The sequence below is a fragment of the Branchiostoma lanceolatum genome (assembly GCF_035083965.1).
Source record: "Branchiostoma lanceolatum isolate klBraLanc5 chromosome 18 unlocalized genomic scaffold, klBraLanc5.hap2 SUPER_18_unloc_1, whole genome shotgun sequence".
Classification (NCBI taxonomy): domain Eukaryota; kingdom Metazoa; phylum Chordata; class Leptocardii; order Amphioxiformes; family Branchiostomatidae; genus Branchiostoma; species Branchiostoma lanceolatum.
Genome location: NW_027100643.1, coordinates 194,351 through 211,149, shown reverse-complemented (window position 1 = coordinate 211,149; position 16,799 = coordinate 194,351). Strand labels below are relative to the sequence as shown.

The window sequence follows — 16,799 nt, the reverse complement described above, 5'->3', positions numbered from 1 at the left end:
CAATGGAGTGGCTAGAGACAGAGTTCATTTCCCATCATGCACCACTGCTGCAACTATGTATGCCCCCCTCCCCCTTGCACGTTTCTTTTACATTGTTAAGTGTGCACGATTCCTTACAGCATGTTCCGGTGACGTGAAAGTTGTGATATATCTTTCAAAGGAACTTGATACAAAATTGCTAAACCTTGATACCTCGTATGCATCATTTCTTTGCATAGATAATGTAAAATCACAATCTTTAAACATACATACAGCAGTTTTCTAACAGTTGCTTTGACTATGCAACTTCCAAGAGCACAGAACCACACCTATATCATTGACATCAAATGAAAAGATCTCATTTTGTAAACAAACACTACCTTAATGCATTAGAATAAGAAAATCATTACAACAATTCATAACTCTTAAAAAGTACTAGATGTTGTTACTACTACACAAATGAGGCTTTTTGGTGGTTTTCATACTTCTCCCAATCACAGAGATACCATTTCACATCAAATATATCATTTTCTGCACAGCATCACTTCTTCTAAATCTTAGCTTTACATACGGTACCTTTATGATGTAAGTGTTGCTAGATTTCTACCTTTGTAGGTGCTATATTGAGACTACTTAGTGATGCATGACGGGAAAGGACTCCATGGATCTAGCCATATGAACTGCAGCAACTTGTATGGTGATATCTTGGCTCTTTATTTTTTCCTAAAGAAAAGAGAAGAATAAAAATATATTACTATCATTTCAAGTTTAGTAGACAATATTTGAGAATGGCTTTGCCAAACAGACATTGCAAAGAAGTCATTAACAATGTATTTTCTATTGTTTCAAAACATTTCATTAAAACTTAAGAACATGCTGTATTCTATGTGAGTGTTTTTGAATCAGGGCTAAAATAAGGGTTTAGAATAAAAATTCTAGCCAGTACACATATTTTTTGTACATGTACATTTTTTACAATCACTACATCTAGCTATAAACATGCTTGGGTAAGAATAAAAGAAGTTAGACAGGATACAAAACAAACGTACACAAAAAATGAAAAGGGGGAGGGGGGCAGGCCACATGACAAGGACTGTACCACCTTACCCACGGGGGGTAGAGAGGAATGTAAACGTTCTATCTCAGGCGGGAGCGCAGAAGTTGCTTCCTGAAAGTTCAGAGGAGGACAGAGAACAAGAGAGGAGAGACTGAAGTTAGGAAGACAAAGGTCTGAAGATGCATACATATACATGTAAGGCTGTGCACTAGTACACTGTAGTGGTACAAGTAGTGATAGAATCAGGTACAATGTTAGCCTGGGTGCCATCCTAGTTAGTTTACCGGGGCTCCCATACACTCCCCTTATATTACCAACCAGCCCCGGTAAACTAACTAGGATGGCACCCAGGCTAGCCCAATGCACCTGTATCTGACCTATCTTTAGCTACACAACCCAACACAGGGTTTTTTCTACAAAAATTAAACAAGAGGGAGCACACACAGGCAAGGGAGCGAATTCTATGTATTTATGGAAGAATTGATCGCTGAGTGAAGGCTGTCTGCTGGGGATTAAGCTAAAATCTTAATTCGACAAGGGGGTGCTGGGCTGAAACAAGAGGGTGCAGCGCCCCTCTTTCCTGATTTAGATGAACCCCTGCAACATGTGCCATGAAGGTTATCTAATTCAGTTCTTATCAGTGTACATAAGAGTAGCCTTTTTGGTGCTCTTACAACAGGAGATCAACATGAACATGAAGCCAGAAACTGTGCAAGGGTTGGACTTGGAATAAGGGTGTTCCACATGAAGAAACTAGAGTTCCACGACCTCATACCTTCGCCAAATGATTTTAACCATTGTGACTGACGTATTAGGAGTGTTTCTCATCAATCATAAATCATACCAGTTGATTGTCTTAAAATATGACATGTCCAAAGTATGAGCTTAACAAAGTATGAAGACGGTGATGCTAATATTGATCATCAGTTATGCAAATGAGGCCCTTATCAGCATAATTTGATTCAACGATGTTCACATTCACATAAATTCCCGATGCCACAAAAAAAGTATTAAATGCATGAAATTTCCGTCATTTACCAGTATGGAATTATAGTAGTTTCTCATTTAAGTATGCAAATTAGGCCCACATTTGCATATTTTCTATCTTCAACATTCCTCTCTACCTCAGTTACAATTTGAATAGTCATATCATGGCACAAAGCAGATTTTTAAAGTTGCCTCATTAATTATGCAAATTAGAATCTGATTTGCATAATTATCGGCCAATCATTCTAAGCATCACACAAGCTATCGACATACCAAAAATCATGACCATCCATCAAGGCCATCTTGAGTTATAGTATTTTCTCATTAATTATGCAAATGAGGTCTTCATTTACATAGTTCATATCAATTAATATTTCTCTCTTCCTCACTTACATATGTCACATGTTTCAGAGTCCTATCATGGAATTTGGCGGATGTATAAACTTTCCTCATTAATTATGCAAATTAGATACTGATTTGCATAAAAAGTATCTAATCATGTTCATCATCACTCAAGCTATCTACTTACCAAAAATCATTGCCATCCATCAATCCCTTCTTGAGTTATTCCCTTTCAAAGTCAGATGCAAAACCTGCTCCTGCAGTTCCAAAAATGCCGCTAGGGGGCCCAATCCCATAACACTTACTCTCTGTCCAAAGAGCTATCTACCACTCAAAAATCAGTTCCATAGCATGTCCAGAACACGAGATATCAAAACAGGAAGTTCCGCTGCAGTACCATAACAAGCCGCTAGGGGACCCAAAATCTAATCATTTTCTAGTCTCATCAAGACCTACCCACCTACCAAATATCAAGACAATCCATCCAAGCCTTCTCGAGTTATGCTGTACATTACATACACACATACAAACGCTACCCTCTGCATAACCTTCTCGGCGAAGGTAATTACACTACGAAATGAGGAGCCTGAAGAACACTTTGAAATGGAAAAGGTTAAAATTATTGAAAGGTTACGTTTTGTTGAAAAGACATTCCACAACAATGTTCGACATACATTGTATTTGCTAGGGTGAACAAATTATATAGTCCAGAGCTTATGTACAATGATCAAGCTAGCGTAACTGCAAGATACAGAAAAGACTGGAGTCAGTCAAGGGAGGGGTTCCTCCTTAGGGGTTGAAAACACTATGGAATGATGAACTGCTAGAATTTTTTTCCAAAATGAGGTCACATGACCTATTGGATCACAAATCCTGTACCCATCCCTTAAGTCACATGACCTAACCCATGATCCTACAGTGGTGTTGACCTTAAGCTGACCTCTGCCCTCTCACCTTTTGTTAGCGATGGACCCCAGTAGCCTGTTGCCAGCCAGGAAGGTCAGGGTGCCCAGGATGGCCAGGTACTTCAGGGTGTCAAACATGTTCTGGAAAAACACAACATTATTTCTAAAGGTACATTCACCAACACCACACCAGTGTTTGTAACTGTCTATAAAAAGTAAGTACAGTTTGAAGAAAGTAAGTCACATAACCCTCACAACCCTATGAGGGCCTGCATGGGGGAGTCCCGACAATGCTCTACGCTAAATTCGGAGGGCCGGCTACGTAATACGCTAAATTCAGAAAGCCTTCCTACGCTCTACGCTAAATTCAGAAAAGCCTCCCTACGGTCTACGCTAAATTATGGAGTGGTCGGCAACGCTCTACGTAAAATTAAAACGGCCGATTACGCTCTACGTAGAAGGGGCATGCAGGCCCTCCCCTATCTTTCTGATCATTCAATATTTCCTTTTTTTCTATGAAGCATCAAAATGGTGACAGCACATTTTGCTTGTAAAAGAAAAACTGTAATGCAGAAATATTTGCGGTTGTTTGATGTTCGCGTTTTTTGTGGTAAGCTCTTTGCCAAAAACTTAAAACCGCCGTTTAAAACCAAAGTTTTTGCTTAAAACCACCGCGACCACTCGATTTCCTCCCTACTGCAAAAATAAAACTACGCGAACTTCAATGCCTTTACAGTAACTTCCATCTTACATCTATCTAGAAACTAGGAAATATAACTTACCAGTTGTACAAAGAAGAGGTAATACAGCACCAGGATGCCTGGAAAAAAAAAACAGACCAGTTCAGATCTAGCTAGGAAGGTTGTCATCAAAACTAGTTACAACTAGCTAGATCAGGAATGATATCAGGTCATACAATATATGAAATGATCAAGAAGTACAAAAAACAAAAGTAAAACATGACTTACTTCCCAGTCCGATGTGGAAACCGATGGCAGACAGGGACAGGGGGAAGTTAGCGATGTTGACTCCAAGTTTGATCCACTGTGGAACGAAAAACAACATCAGAACTCTTGATCAAATGATTGGTTGCCCTTTATGTACCAAATCATGGTTAAGAGTAACATCGATAGCAGTGGACTAATGCACAAAACAGAAACTACTGGGGGAAACCAAAAGTATGAATAGAAACTACTGGGGGATACCAACAATGAGTTTTGCATCCAGTTGCAACTGTAGCAATGAATACAAATTATAAAAAAATGAATGAAAATGAATTAATGAATGAAGAATTTTTTTTCAAGTGTGCCCAAACTCTCAAAATACTAAAAACTGCTACTACAGAACAACATTGTCAAGGATGATGTTTCAATGTTGGAGTGTTTCGTCTCACAGTGTCATGAGAAGGGACACTGTAAGATAGCGACACACCGTTGCTGTTTGCAGAGGGAACGCCATACAAGTAATGAGAACTGCTTGTCTGGAACTAGTTCTGCACATTGATGAAGGTTAGACATCCAAAATAAAATCTACATAATAAGATATTTGTAACAAAGCTGTGGGGTCGTGTGGCATAATGGCAGGGTTTTCGGCCCAGAACCCAGTGGTCCCAGGTTCAAATCTTGTGCCCTTGGGAAAAAGGCACTTCACACAACTATCCTCACCCCACCCAGGCGTAAAATCGGGTATATTGTGTGTGGGTCACAACACCAGCAATAGCTGCCTGTGTCCCACGTGTATTGCACCTTTGCAGTGCTAATAGAATAAAATAAAATAAAAAATCAAAGCTGTACGTACCAGGCCCAGCAGGATGAGTACAGGCAGCAGCACAAGGGCGGTGAAGGTCGTCGACACGGTCGCGGGAGGGCGCTTCTCTGGCTCACGGAACATGTGCTGGGGAGGGGGGCAGGAAACAGACAACACAGGATTAGTCATAGCCTGGTGTTGCTGATAATATATTCTGGAATAGTAAGAAATACTGTATTACAAGTACTGTATACCTATGTATTACATCTAAAGTTGCTACATGAAAGTTCTACTACTATGGATATAAGGGAAAGCATACATTCACACACAAAGTATTGTTGTGATATTACAATACGTTGTAAGAGAAGCCACTCATCAAAAATAAAAGTTTCTGCACAAATTGTGCTTGGAACATAGCATTGTCAATAATCATCGTGGCTTTCTTTACAAACATAATGACCATTTTACAACAACATATCTACTGCTAAGGGAAGTCTGCAGGATGTGATTAGACCTGTAAATATTTCTTGTATGCACACTGTGTTTGACAATCTTTTTGTGCCACCAATTGATAAGCACACTGGTTTGGTCACTTGGTTAATAAAAACTCACCTGGATCTCTTCCCGGGGTTGGTACAGGTTTGGCTTCTCTTCTGCGGTTGCAGAGTCCTCGGGGAACTTCAACTGCAAGTCAGCCTGGGAAGGAAATGAGAGTTGTATTATAAAGTTTGTTGGTTCAATCAGACCCTTGTAGTGCCTAGTGGCATATAGGGCAGCAAGTTTCTTACTTTAAGCACGATATATTTCTAAATAGAAGAGTTGAAGCCTTTCTTCTTTTACGTACTCGAGGCACGGGACCCCCATTTTAGTATTTTTAAATCCCTTCCAAAAGACAGTGCAGTCCCAACTGAAATGTCCTGACCCCAGGACTTGAACTGGGGTCTCCCTGTTACCAACCAATTGAAATCAGGAGCTCAACTGTCAGGCTGCTACAGATTAAGCCACATGCATAATGAAGAAGCAACATTAAAACCTCTCTCACACATGCTGACTGGAGGATCTTTGGTTGCAGGCAAAGCGTTGCTTTGTGTTAAGATTGCGGCTTCTTTATCCTTCCACAGACATCTTAAAACCAAATCCTTAACCAAATGCAGTGTTTTCTCACCATCTAGACAAGAAAAGATTGACATACCACATTCCAGGCAAACGGGTTCTGGATGAGGGCGTCTCCGACCACCAGGTCCATGGCATACAGGCCGCTCAGGGAGTTGAAGTGTTCCTTGGCACTGGAACCAATGTCCTGGGAATAAAATATGACACAGTAAGTTTCTGTATCTGTATAGCCGGTATAACTGGCCTTCAGCATAACACACATGTCCAGCTTTGCAGCCATGAGGGGTGGCAGCAGCTGGCTATGTCACAATGAACAACCTGTCACACCTAACTTGCTAATCTAGTTGCAAGTGTTTTAAAGCTATCTGGTGACGATGTTGCTTTTACATTGATAAGCTAACTCTCTGCCATTGCATTTCTGTTTTCAAGCATGCAGATTTGACATTTGTTGTCTTTTAGTTTTACTTTGGGTTTCTGCAAACTGGTAAGAAAAGGACAAAACATAACGCAGTTGTATCTTTTATTCATTTTTTTTTTCAATACACCAAGAGAAATTGATATACATAATACTGAAATATACATGTAGGTCATTCAGGAGGAAGAAAGCATTTGCTAGACTGGACAGGATTTTTTTTCAAGAGTGCCAAAACTTTGCAAAGGACTAAAAATTGCAGCTAGAGAACAATGCTTATAACATTGTCAAGTAAGTTGTTTCAATGTTGGAGTGTTTCGTCTCACAGTGTCATGAGAAGGCACACTGTAAGATAGCGACACACCGTTGCTGTTTGCAGAGGGAACGCCATACAAGTAACGGGCACTGCTTGTCTGGAACTAGTTCTGCATAGTTCACATACATGTACTAGAGCAGCAAGGAGAATAGAGCAAGTGCAGTGAGGTCTGCTTTTCATCACTTGCAACAGACATTAAATGAAAACAACTCTCATTAAATTGCAATATCTCTAACACTTGTGGATCCAACAGATTTGAAATTTCTTGCAGTGAGTTGTACCTTATGTTGGAGTTCCACAAACTGATATGAAATGGACAAAGAATTGCTTGAAGCTTAAGTTAATGTACTTTTAGCTCTAAACCAGTACATGTATATATCTCGACAATGATACTACATGGACCAAAAAAGTATGTGTGCTTATGCAAGTCCTTGGTTCCATTAATAAAGAACTCATACAAAGAAAGAAAAGCAGGGTTATACTAACCAGCTCAAACTTGTAGAGGTGGTCATCATCAGCCTCGGCCACAAAGATCACCTCCTGCTTGGTCCTCTTGTTGGTCAGACGGACAAAGGCCTGGGGAAAAAAATAGGTGCAGTTAAGAAACAAGCTGCTAGAAGGACAGCCAACAAGCCAACAAACCAAGTTTAACACACACAAAACAAGCTGCTAGAAGGACAGCCAACAAGCCAACAAACCAAGTTTAACACAAAAATGTGAAGGAAATGTTATTTGCTGGTTAACTTTCTGTTAGTTTATAATTGCGTTTTTGTTTGAATTGTTTTGTAGCCCCAGAGCACATTGGAAATTGCCATGCATTTTCCCTGCTTGAATAAAGAATGAATGAAATGTCCAAAATTCTGCCAGAATTACCTGGTGTGCCTCCATGGCAGAGTTGTCTGCCGTGTCCTTCAGTAGGAACCTCATGACCAGGTTCTGATGGTGGTCACCAGCCAGGTTCCCTGCTGTCTTCTGGGGGTACTGCACCCTGGGGTAAGAGAAGGGGGAGCACTGTTAGAACAAGCTGCTAGGGGGCCTAAACCTGTGCAACTTCTTCTTTACATCACAAGCTATCTACAACCAAAACATCAAGACCATAGCATGTCCAGAAAAGAAATATATAAAAAACAGAAGTTATGCTGCAGTACCAAGGTCACATACCAGCGAGCCCAAAATCCACCTTGACCTTTGTCTTCCCAACACCTACCCACATACCAAATATCATCGTAATCCATCAAGACATTCTTGAGTTATGCTGCTTAGAAAAGCCGGACACACATGCCAAACATTATACCTCTATTTTTCATGTCAGTCAAAATTGCTGCTAGAGAAAAATCAAGGATGTTGTTTCAATGTTGGAGTGTTTCGTCTCACAGTGTCATGAGAAGGGACACGGTAAGATAGCGACACACCGTTGCTGTTTGCAGAGGGAACGCCATACAAGAAATGAGCACTGCTTGTCTGGAACTAGTTCTGCACATGCGACATCCATGTAATAAGATACGCAAGGAAAAATATGGAAATGCTAATAAATGACAAAGAAATCTCTTAGATCTAGACCATATCCTTTTCAACCCAAACATGAACATCAGAAAACATTAACAGTGGAAGATCTTACTTGGTGACTCTAGGAGGGGTGGACTGGTCCTTATCTTCCAAGGACAGCTCCACTTCCTCCACATTCACAGTGGTCACCACCTTCACCTCCACCTGTAAGAAAATGGAATAGTCCAACTTTAAAACTACCCAATGACTCATCTTCAAACACCTTCAGTATAAACAACTAGTAGTATGTCAAATATATAGACACAAAAATGTAGCTTTTTAAAAGACTTTGAAGTGGGTCAATTCACAAGACCTAAAGCAGACTGCATTACTGTATATCTTGAAATGTTCACTGCAGTTTTATCTTTACAGTACTTTAACATCAGGAATATCTGTTTTTGTGCTACAGTATTGTTTCAACTGTGAACTTAAAAGCACAGCAAAACCCTCCTTTTGACTCCTACTGTGAAATGAAATCCCTGCAAAAATAAATGAATCTACGGTATTATAATACCACCGAGTTAAAACACAGAAACCTTACCTGAGCACCAGACAGCCCGATAAGCCTGCTATCAGGCTTGTCTGCAGCCACGCTGAACTCAATGGTGTAAAAACCACGCCCAGCCTTGGTCTTCAGGAAGTCAAGTTCATACAGGGTGCTGCAGAAATTCAAATAGAAGTTGTAGTTCAAGAAATTCCAAGAATACACTAAAAGCAAGCAAGGAACAAGTGATCAAAGGCATTTTTGCATCTTGACAAGAAACTTATCCATTTGTATTTTTGCTTTAACTTCATGACAGCAGGTTGCAGGTGACTATTTCGCACCCTGAACTGAGATTCAGCATGACTTACTTGTCTTTAGTGGCTGTGGTCAAAAACTGTTATCGTACACTAGACCTCTAGATAGTTGTAGAGGTCACCATAGAGCTAGAGTTAGAGAGCACACCATATGTGCTTTACTAGTCATAAAACTCAGATTGGGAGTGACTTACTTATCTTTGGCAGCTGCAGTGAGAGCGGAGTTGCTCAGGACCACGGCTCCATCCTCCTTTCTCTCTGCAGAGTCAGCCTTGACCGTCAGTTTCCCCAGAGCACCGCTCAGCACATTACTTACACGAACTTGAACCTTAGACTGGGCACTGGACACAGTCATGGAGCTTTCACGGGTGATGCACACTGGAATGTGGTACTGAAATGTAAACAAACAAACATGTAAACAAAACATGTCTATTGCATTTACCCCTGAAACAAACAATCTAAGTTTCAAGAGTGCAGTTTTTTTATTATTTAAAGTTAAAATCCATCCCACACCTTTCTGCATATAGGGCAGTGCCTACCTCCATTTCTACAGCCCTTTGGCTACACAGCTGTAGCTGCCCAGTCTCTTTTGTCTTCATTACTATGTGCTAATAGAGCACGAGAAACTTGATTTTGCATACCAGGCTACTGATGCATGTTGAGCTCCCATAATCTAAAGACGGAGTAAAGTCTTTGGTATGACCTGAATGCTGAATGAAAGGTGAACACTCTACGTGCAAGGCCATTGCAACAGTCATTTGTTTTATTGGTACATGTACATTTATCATCATCATGTACATTGACACAGCTACAATGTGCAGAACTCACTTTGTTGTTGGCGAGGGTCGAGAGCCCGGCGACGACATCGTACGCGTTCTTGGCACTCTGCACATGTTTTCGACTCAGGAGGTAGTTGGCAAACTTCACGGATTGATCCTACATGGGAGAAACGTAGAGAACGATCTGTCAAAATTCCAATCCTCCACAGAATATGTGTAAAAATGATTTTCATGGCAAAAGTCAGTTAAGATGCTACATGAATGTTTTCCAAACAATTCTTTATATTCTTATGATACCCAACTCTTCATGATTACACATGACTTTATTGAAGAAAATCCAATAGTGGTGTGCCCTAAGGCATAAATGTGAATAACGTAGGATACTTTCCCTGAATTATCAAACTTTGCTGTCAATCGAGGGACTGTTAGTGGAGACAACTACAGTAGAATAGAGGTACAGTATGTATTATTTGTTCCCCTACCTCCATGATCAGTGGTGCTTTATTTTGTTTTCCAGCAAGCCTGTATGCTCCGACCACGAAAAACGATGTTAGTCCCAGGTCTCCCTCGAACTGCAGGTATTTTTCACCGACTTCGTCCGCTTGCGCTACTAGGTCCTGAAAAAGGGAAATTGGGCAAATCACTACAATATTGGCAAAGAGATGAACCTAAAATTCTTGGCAAAACACAAAAAAAGGACAGATTTTTCAACTTGTTCTGCACAGTATCATTTTGTTAACATCATTCCCTACATGCGTATGATGCATGTAACTGGCAGTCTATTTCCTAGTGCTACGGATATAACAAGTTACACCTCTTATACCTTGTTTACAATATAGGAACTTCTTCTATAGTGCTAAATGCTTTATAGAAAGTTTTCTTCCATAGCAAAATATCACTCTAGACAGCAACATGGCAAACGTACCTCTATACTTTCAAATATAACTTTGACGTCCGTTTCTTTGGACAGCTGGGCTGCAATGTGTAGGGCCATGCTTCCACTGATGGAGAAGAGAGTTACGAGGTTAGCATAAAGTACTAAACACAGCATACCAGTTGAACAGATAAAACATGCCTTCTCAAAATGCTCACCTGCAATTTGAAGAAAACTTTTAGGGATTGTAAGAGGTTATCAATGACTTGCAACTTTGCGGATTGAAAAATTGAGGCTTTGTATTCACTATTTACATACAGAAGGGAAAAGAAATTTCACATCCTACTATAACATAGACACAAGCACACAATTTCATAATAGTACAGTCACACAAATTCAGAAAGGTCCATCATACCTTAGTATGCTGTCATCAGTTTTCAGAGCTTCAGTCAAGGCATTGACCACCTCATTGGAGTTCACTACAGTCAGGAAACAACGGGAGGTACAACTTATAAGAGGCACTCAAAAACATGCATTGTACTTCCATGCTGCAATGCCAACCATCATATAACAGATTAGTAGCACAATCAACGTTATTCATGTAAGGACTTTTATCAACATTCTAGATTCATTTTGAAATAGTCCTTGATCTTTATGCAACAACAATACAGCACTACAAGCTCTATTCCTGACATCCAAACACATTTTTAAAAAACAGTCCTAGTACACAACACATTGTCCCATACCTGGCAGCCCCAGGTTGGTGAGGGCGGACACCACAAAGAACAGGGTGGGCACGTCCACTCCATCCTTGATGGCAGCCTGGAGTGTGTTCTGGGCATTGCTGTTGGACAACTGGTGGGCAAGAAAAACGAAGAAAACATAAGATTTATTTCTGTAAAGGTAAAAGACTATGAAGACATAAATAAACCATTAATTATCTGTTGAAGGAAGAAAACAATAAATATTGCATGACATCAAAAGTGTCAAAATACAAGACAAAAATTGCTATCAAGTAGCCAGTAAATATCGACTGCATGTACATCTAAACCCCACATGACGGGGAAAACTTACTGACAGAAAAAAAATAGGGAGTAAGAAAACTTCTGCTCAAACCATCAAACAACTATCCAGAGGAAGAGTTTTCAAGTAAGACAACATGTCGAGATTTGATAACCTTTGCATTCAAACATATGCTACCTGACCTCCTGTTCTGTAGAGCAGATTATGGCACGAGTTATCATGAAGATGATTGAATTTGTACGTACCTGACAGTTGCCCAGAGCTTTAGTGGCAGCAGAGGCATAGTACAGAGACTCTGGGCTCTTGTAGTCCACTGCTGACTTCACAAAGTTACAGTTGTCCTGCAAAAAATGGAACCATACAACTGTTAGTCTATTGCACTGCAGTATGGGTGATCAAATGATAAAAACTACATGCAAATGACTGATATCTTTTTTTCAAGGCAAGAGCAGAAAGTGTACAGTATAGGGAAGGGAAGGGAAGGGAAGGGAAAGTCAACTTTAACTAGTTTAAATGATATCAATTATATACATGTATTATGATAAAGCCCTTCTTGTTTTCATTTCAGGTACATTGGAACATTGACCAAGATTGTGGGTTGTTCTTGATTTGGATCTCCTGTATTCTACTTTTGAATAAATTCCTTCCCAACTACAATTCACTAAGTCAGATTCTACAGCCTTCTCTCTGCATTCCTTCAGTTCAATAACTTTTATGCATCTATTCAACCATAACCATTTTGATGTAACTGAATTCTCCATGACTGCACTAAAAAAAACACCTATCAAAGTTGCCAACAATACATGTTCGCCATTTTGACAGATTATAACATAGAATATACAGGTTACATGCATGTAACTTGCAAGCTTGTGATGGAACGGTTAGTTTTCCATGCAGTGGTGAGTTACCACATGTGGTTGTTTAGTACTGAGCTGTTCCAAAGTGTTTTACCTCCACTCTTTCATACTGACAACATTCTCCCTCTATCCTCACCATCTGTGAACAACAGCCACCAAACAACCCAACATTATAACACCAACTTCCGCAATATTATTTCCTTCTTTTTCGCAGCTTCTTTTGAACAACCTTATACTTGTAGTTATAGTCATGTATGTTTACAACGAAACACATTTACATGTGGCTAAAACGGTGTGTTGTCTGACAGTCATGTATTTCTGATTATGTTCACAAACATCAGTTGAAGTCAAAATCCAAATCTGTTTGGACATAGAAGATTTCAATCACAGTTCTTACATTGTAGCTTGAGATTTTTAAACTGATGTCAAAGCCATGAAACAGGTTAGCATGTGAGTTGATTGAGTTAGAGTGTGTTGTTAGAATATGACATAAAAAGGGGAGGCTGAGTTATGGCTGTTGCTTTGAGACAGTATCATGAATTCTGTTAGCACAAGTTGGTGTTATGGTATTGGTAGAGTCATTATGGTGCATGTAGTCAACTTTGGAACAGCTCATCATCAAACATTTCACTTTCTTAAGCGTTTTACTACCACAAGATTTCTATTCTACACATAACTTTTCCATGCTTTAAGCTTTAGTCATTCCATTCAAAATAAGGTGTGGTCAGGACATTTACATCTCTTTAAACCTTTAGTACTCTGAAGTAGCCATTTGGCACCCTATTTCCTATTGGTTACAGAGTTAGGCAGCAGGGAGAAGGTTAAAATATTTCTCACTATTTGATGTAGCTTATACAGATTGACCAATGAGCAATTAATGGGATAATGAAGGTGTTAGCTATTGTTATGTACAATAAAAAAAGCCCTCTGATAACAAACACTTTGTCCGTAATGGTAACCAATAAGCAAAAGCTGTGAAAACCATTGCTTTGAACTACATACCTGTGTGTTGGGGATCTGAGCTCCCAACAGCTTCAGGCCCAGGATGGAGTAGTGGGCGCTGGCGAGATCCGTGAACGGACGAGCATTCTCGAACACCGCCTTGAGCCGCGCCTGGTCCACAGTGGTCAGCACGGTGGTGGGGGTCAAGGCCTGCCCGACCACGGTCAGGGCAAACAACACCAGAAGGGTAGTGCCTGAGGGAAAGGAGTGAATGTGAGATCTCATGTGTTTTTGACAGTTTTCTGTTGTTTTTCCTCAGTACAGAAAATGGCCACTTAATCATCAAAGCCAAAGTTAAGCCACTAAATCATACTTGGGTAGTTTTAAGGATTCAATTTTGATATTGGAGATGGAAAATACATGTGTCCAGTTCTTCTTCTCCAATCTTACTACATTTGTACATATAATGAATTACATGCATCTTCCTTACAACTTCTGTAGCATGAAGCTACTAAATCATGTACTAGTACTACTACTAAATTATGCTTCCCGATGAGGGGGGGGGCTATAGACAGTGAAGGTTTGTTACACAGATCATTGGGGAATATCAACAGGACATTAAAAAGAAGTGTGTAACAAAACTTACAAAGTATTCTTTAGACACTTCAATTTCACTTCATCAAGAGCGGGGAATACAGCCTTTTGCTAACTTATACACTCATAATTTTTAAACTTATACTCTTACAAGTTTTAGTATGCTAGTATCATTAACCCAGGGGATCTTTCTTAAAATGTCTGTAGCATAGATATGCTAGTTAGAAATACAATGTAAGTGGTCATCGGCAAATACAAAAAGGGCATCAAATTTTCAAGTTAATAAATTATGAATGTGCTTGCAATGTTTCACACCTCATTAGCATACAATACTTACTTGTTAGTAACATACAATAGATCATGTTATCCATTGATTCTATACATGTTAATAACTTGTTTGTATGGAATGTATGGATAAATGGACAGAATGGCTAGACCAAGGCCTGCCAGTAGACGCTGTCTACTTAGACTTTCGTAAGGCCTTCGATTCGGTGCCAATCCAGAGATTACTAGCAAAAGTACAAAGTTATGGAATAACGGGCAACATTCTGAAGTGGATTAAGTCCTTCCTACAAGGGAGAAGACAGAGGGTACGGGTAAACGGCACAAGATCGGACTGGGCAGCAGTAACTAGTGGCGTGCCTCAGGGAAGTGTGCTGGGTCCGGTGCTGTTCTCCTTGTTTGTTAATGATCTACCTGAGACTGTGCAAAGTGACCTAAAGCTTTTCGCGGACGATACGAAAATTTACCGTCCAGTAGCAAAGGTTAACGACTGTGCCGTCGTACAAAAAGATCTACATCAACTACAAAGCTGGGCAGAAGATTGGCAGCTGAACTTTCACCCTATGAAATGTACTGTCATTAGGTTGGGAAAGGGTCATCCTGACTTTGTATACACTATGACGGACAAAGAAGCAAGTACATCTTTGAACTTCACACAGTTAGAGAAAGACCTGGGTATTATGGTAGATAAGGACCTGAACTTCAGTAATCACGTAGCTGCAATAACCAACAAAGCCAATCAAGTTGCAGGACTTATGTGGAGAACCTTTGAATTTGTCGATAAAAAAGTATTCTTACTCTTGTACAAATCTCTAATCCGCCCACACTTGGAATACGGGGCACCAGTGTGGTCACCATACTCGTGGAAACTAGCTTTTGAGCTCGAACAGGTTCAAAAGAGGGCAACAAAACGTGTCCCTGGCCTCAGGAATATGACGTATGAGGAGAGGCTTAGAGTGTTGGACTTACCAACTCTAGTCTACAGACGTATCAGGGGAGACTTGATCAACACATACAAGTTCATCCATGGAGTGTATGACTTGGAAAGCCCTTTCGACTTGATCGAGGAATCTAGAACTAGAGGACACAGTTTACGTATAAAGAGGAAAACATCTAAATCCAACAGAAGAGCACACTTCTTCAGCGTCCGGGTGATCCCCTGGTGGAATAGCCTACCCGAGACAGTAGTGGTTTCTCCCAGCATAAACTGTTTCAAGGAGAGGCTGGACAGGCTCATGCGGAAACACAAGGTGTACTTTGACTTCCGAGCTCTAGACAACCCCCACAAACTGGAAATGACTGTGACATAAAAGTGAAGAGCGGCCTAAAATGGAACCAGCCGATTCCTACCTGGCCGAAGAAACTCTACTCTACTCTACTACTTTAATGTAGGCTTCTTCCGAAAAACACAGTTTTGGGTAGAAACATCAGATATAGCAAAAAGGGACCGAAAAAAGCCCCCCTCCCCCTTGCCAAGTCAGCCATTTTGAAGGCACTAAAAATCAGCTGATCCGGATGCGACAAAACGATCAAACCTGTTCTACATATTTCGACCATTTTCACGACTTTTGCATGATCCAAAACACCATTTCCTGGTATAAAGAACACTCGACTCCAAAAACAGCATTTTTGAATATATCGAAATATTCTTACGACCGAAAACATGGCACACCTGCGATGCACACGTGGCAAACACTAACGCCTTAGCCGGTGCAAAGGCCATTTTTCTGTACCTACCCACTACACGTACCCAACATTTCTACGCTTTTTCCTCAAAAACAAACACTCACACCACCAAAACTGAGCCATACATGAAGATATATCATATTTCTACTAATTCCACTGTTTTATTCAATTGAAAATGTGGAGAAAAGGCGAGAAAATGATATTTTGTTGAGACCTTACCTCTCGTCATCTTTCCGCCAGACAGATTGCCACGAAGAGGACGCACATCCGGGAGCTTTCATTAAGCTAGGTCAAAGGTTACAACCAAAAATGAGCTTTTTATCGTTTATTTTGCACAGTTTTGGGCCTGTATTTCTTCAGATTTGCACCAAATCATGATATCTGAATAGTTTTCACTGAATACAAAGCAAAAACTTCTTCAAAATGTGGAAAATAGCCTGAAAAGTGTATCACACTATTCATTTCCGGTCAAACAGGAAATTATAACCCCTGAAGACCAGCTAGGTAGAAAAACTTATTGCTGATTGATATATCTCTTACTTTGCTTTGTAACATTTTTTTG

General features: G+C 40.2%; 1 protein-coding gene across 1 annotated transcript; it reads right to left on the bottom strand.

The window, feature by feature from the left end:
• Positions 1–1,086: 1,086 nt before the first annotated feature.
• On the bottom strand, positions 1,087–16,572 carry LOC136426117 (dolichyl-diphosphooligosaccharide--protein glycosyltransferase subunit 2-like). The gene is made up of 20 exons (XM_066415007.1): positions 16,457–16,572; positions 13,736–13,929; positions 12,122–12,217; positions 11,600–11,708; positions 11,269–11,332; positions 10,905–10,980; positions 10,462–10,596; positions 10,029–10,136; positions 9,395–9,591; positions 8,944–9,061; positions 8,476–8,567; positions 7,731–7,845; positions 7,344–7,433; positions 6,209–6,316; positions 5,629–5,712; positions 5,068–5,163; positions 4,239–4,314; positions 4,053–4,090; positions 3,320–3,411; positions 1,087–1,147 (listed from the first exon to the last, which is right to left on the bottom strand). The coding sequence occupies exons 1-20, from the start codon at positions 16,464–16,466 to the stop codon at positions 1,117–1,119; spliced, it is 1,929 nt and encodes a 642-aa protein (XP_066271104.1). The 5' UTR covers positions 16,467–16,572; the 3' UTR covers positions 1,087–1,116.
• Between the last annotated feature and the right edge of the window lie 227 nt (positions 16,573–16,799).